General features: G+C 16.6%; 1 protein-coding gene across 1 annotated transcript in view; it reads right to left on the reverse strand.

The window, feature by feature from the left end:
• Nucleotides 1–707: 707 nt before the first annotated feature.
• The window catches only part of PRSY57_0523000 (putative membrane protein), a gene marked incomplete at both ends in the record, with an annotated part of 1,763 nt that continues 1,207 nt past the window's right edge, over nt 708–1,263 (reverse strand). Inside the window, one exon of the mRNA XM_012906298.1 lies at nt 708–1,160. Within this exon, the coding sequence (XP_012761752.1) occupies nt 708–1,160 (453 nt within the window). The remainder of the gene's footprint in view (nt 1,161–1,263) is intronic.

Consider the following 1,263-nt stretch of genomic DNA (forward strand, 5'->3'; position numbering starts at 1 on the left):
AAAAAAAAAAAAAAAAAAATAGCTCAATAAATATATAAATGAATAAAATAATAATAAAAAAAAAAAAGTTATAATAAAAGGGAAGTGTAAAATAAAATAATATAACCCTTTTTGTTTGATCTTGAATTATTTTATGCAAATGATTTTTTCAATTTTAATAATCATTTATATATTGATAATTTTTATTACCAATATATATTTTATCTATAAATAATCTGATTAAAAGATAATATCATTTAAAAAATATATAACCTAAAAATATAAAAAATATGATGATGAAATAACATATATATATATATATATATATATATATATTATATTATATTATATATGTACATTACAATAATTAATAATTATGAAATAAATATAGGAATTTATGGATTATTCTTATAAATAAAAACACTATTATATAAAAGTACAATGATAGAAAAATTGTAAATGTCTTACTTAAATTTTTAATTATAAATAAAGCATACTTAGAATTGATAATTCAATCATTATTACTTAACTTTTTTTCTATATTTTCCTGTACAAAAATGTTCGTTCTTATTTTAAATATAAATTAATAAAAGTGAAGGAATGGATATACAATATATGTAATAAAGTATAACAACGTTTTTTTTTTTTTTTTTTTTTTTTTAAATAACATTATTATGTTACATTTTATCATATATTTTTTTAATTTCTTTATAGAGATTTTCTTATTTTTATAAGAAGCTTACTAATTCTCTTTCATTTTTATCATAGTTCATATAATATTTATTCCCATTATTTGATGATGCTGAATTCGTACGATTATGATGATCATGATGATCTTCATTACATGCATGTTCACTAGAATGGTGATTGGTAAAAGGCGAATTATTTGCCTTTTTTCCGAATCTTTTTATTGAACAACAGTGATCCAAATTTCTTTTCTTTATCATTTTCTGTGATGTATAATTATTACTTAATAATAAGATTATAGATAAAATTGATATAAATACATGGTATTTTTCTAAAAGCTCGTTACATTTGGGACCTATATTAAAATGCCCATGTGAAATTACAAATAATATAACACTAAATATACCCCATGTGAGTAATAAGACATTTTTTAATTGAATAAAATTAAAAAGGATACAAAGTGAACATATTGGAGTCATAATATATAAAGCTAGCTAAAAATTAAAAAAAAAAAAAAAAAAAAAAAAAAAAAAAAAAAAAATATAATTATATTAAAATAATAAATATTTTATTTTTTTTTTTTTTTTTTATATTTTT

Source organism: Plasmodium reichenowi, chromosome 5 (genome assembly GCF_001601855.1).
Source record: "Plasmodium reichenowi strain SY57 chromosome 5, whole genome shotgun sequence".
Taxonomy (NCBI): Eukaryota; Apicomplexa; class Aconoidasida; order Haemosporida; family Plasmodiidae; genus Plasmodium; species Plasmodium reichenowi.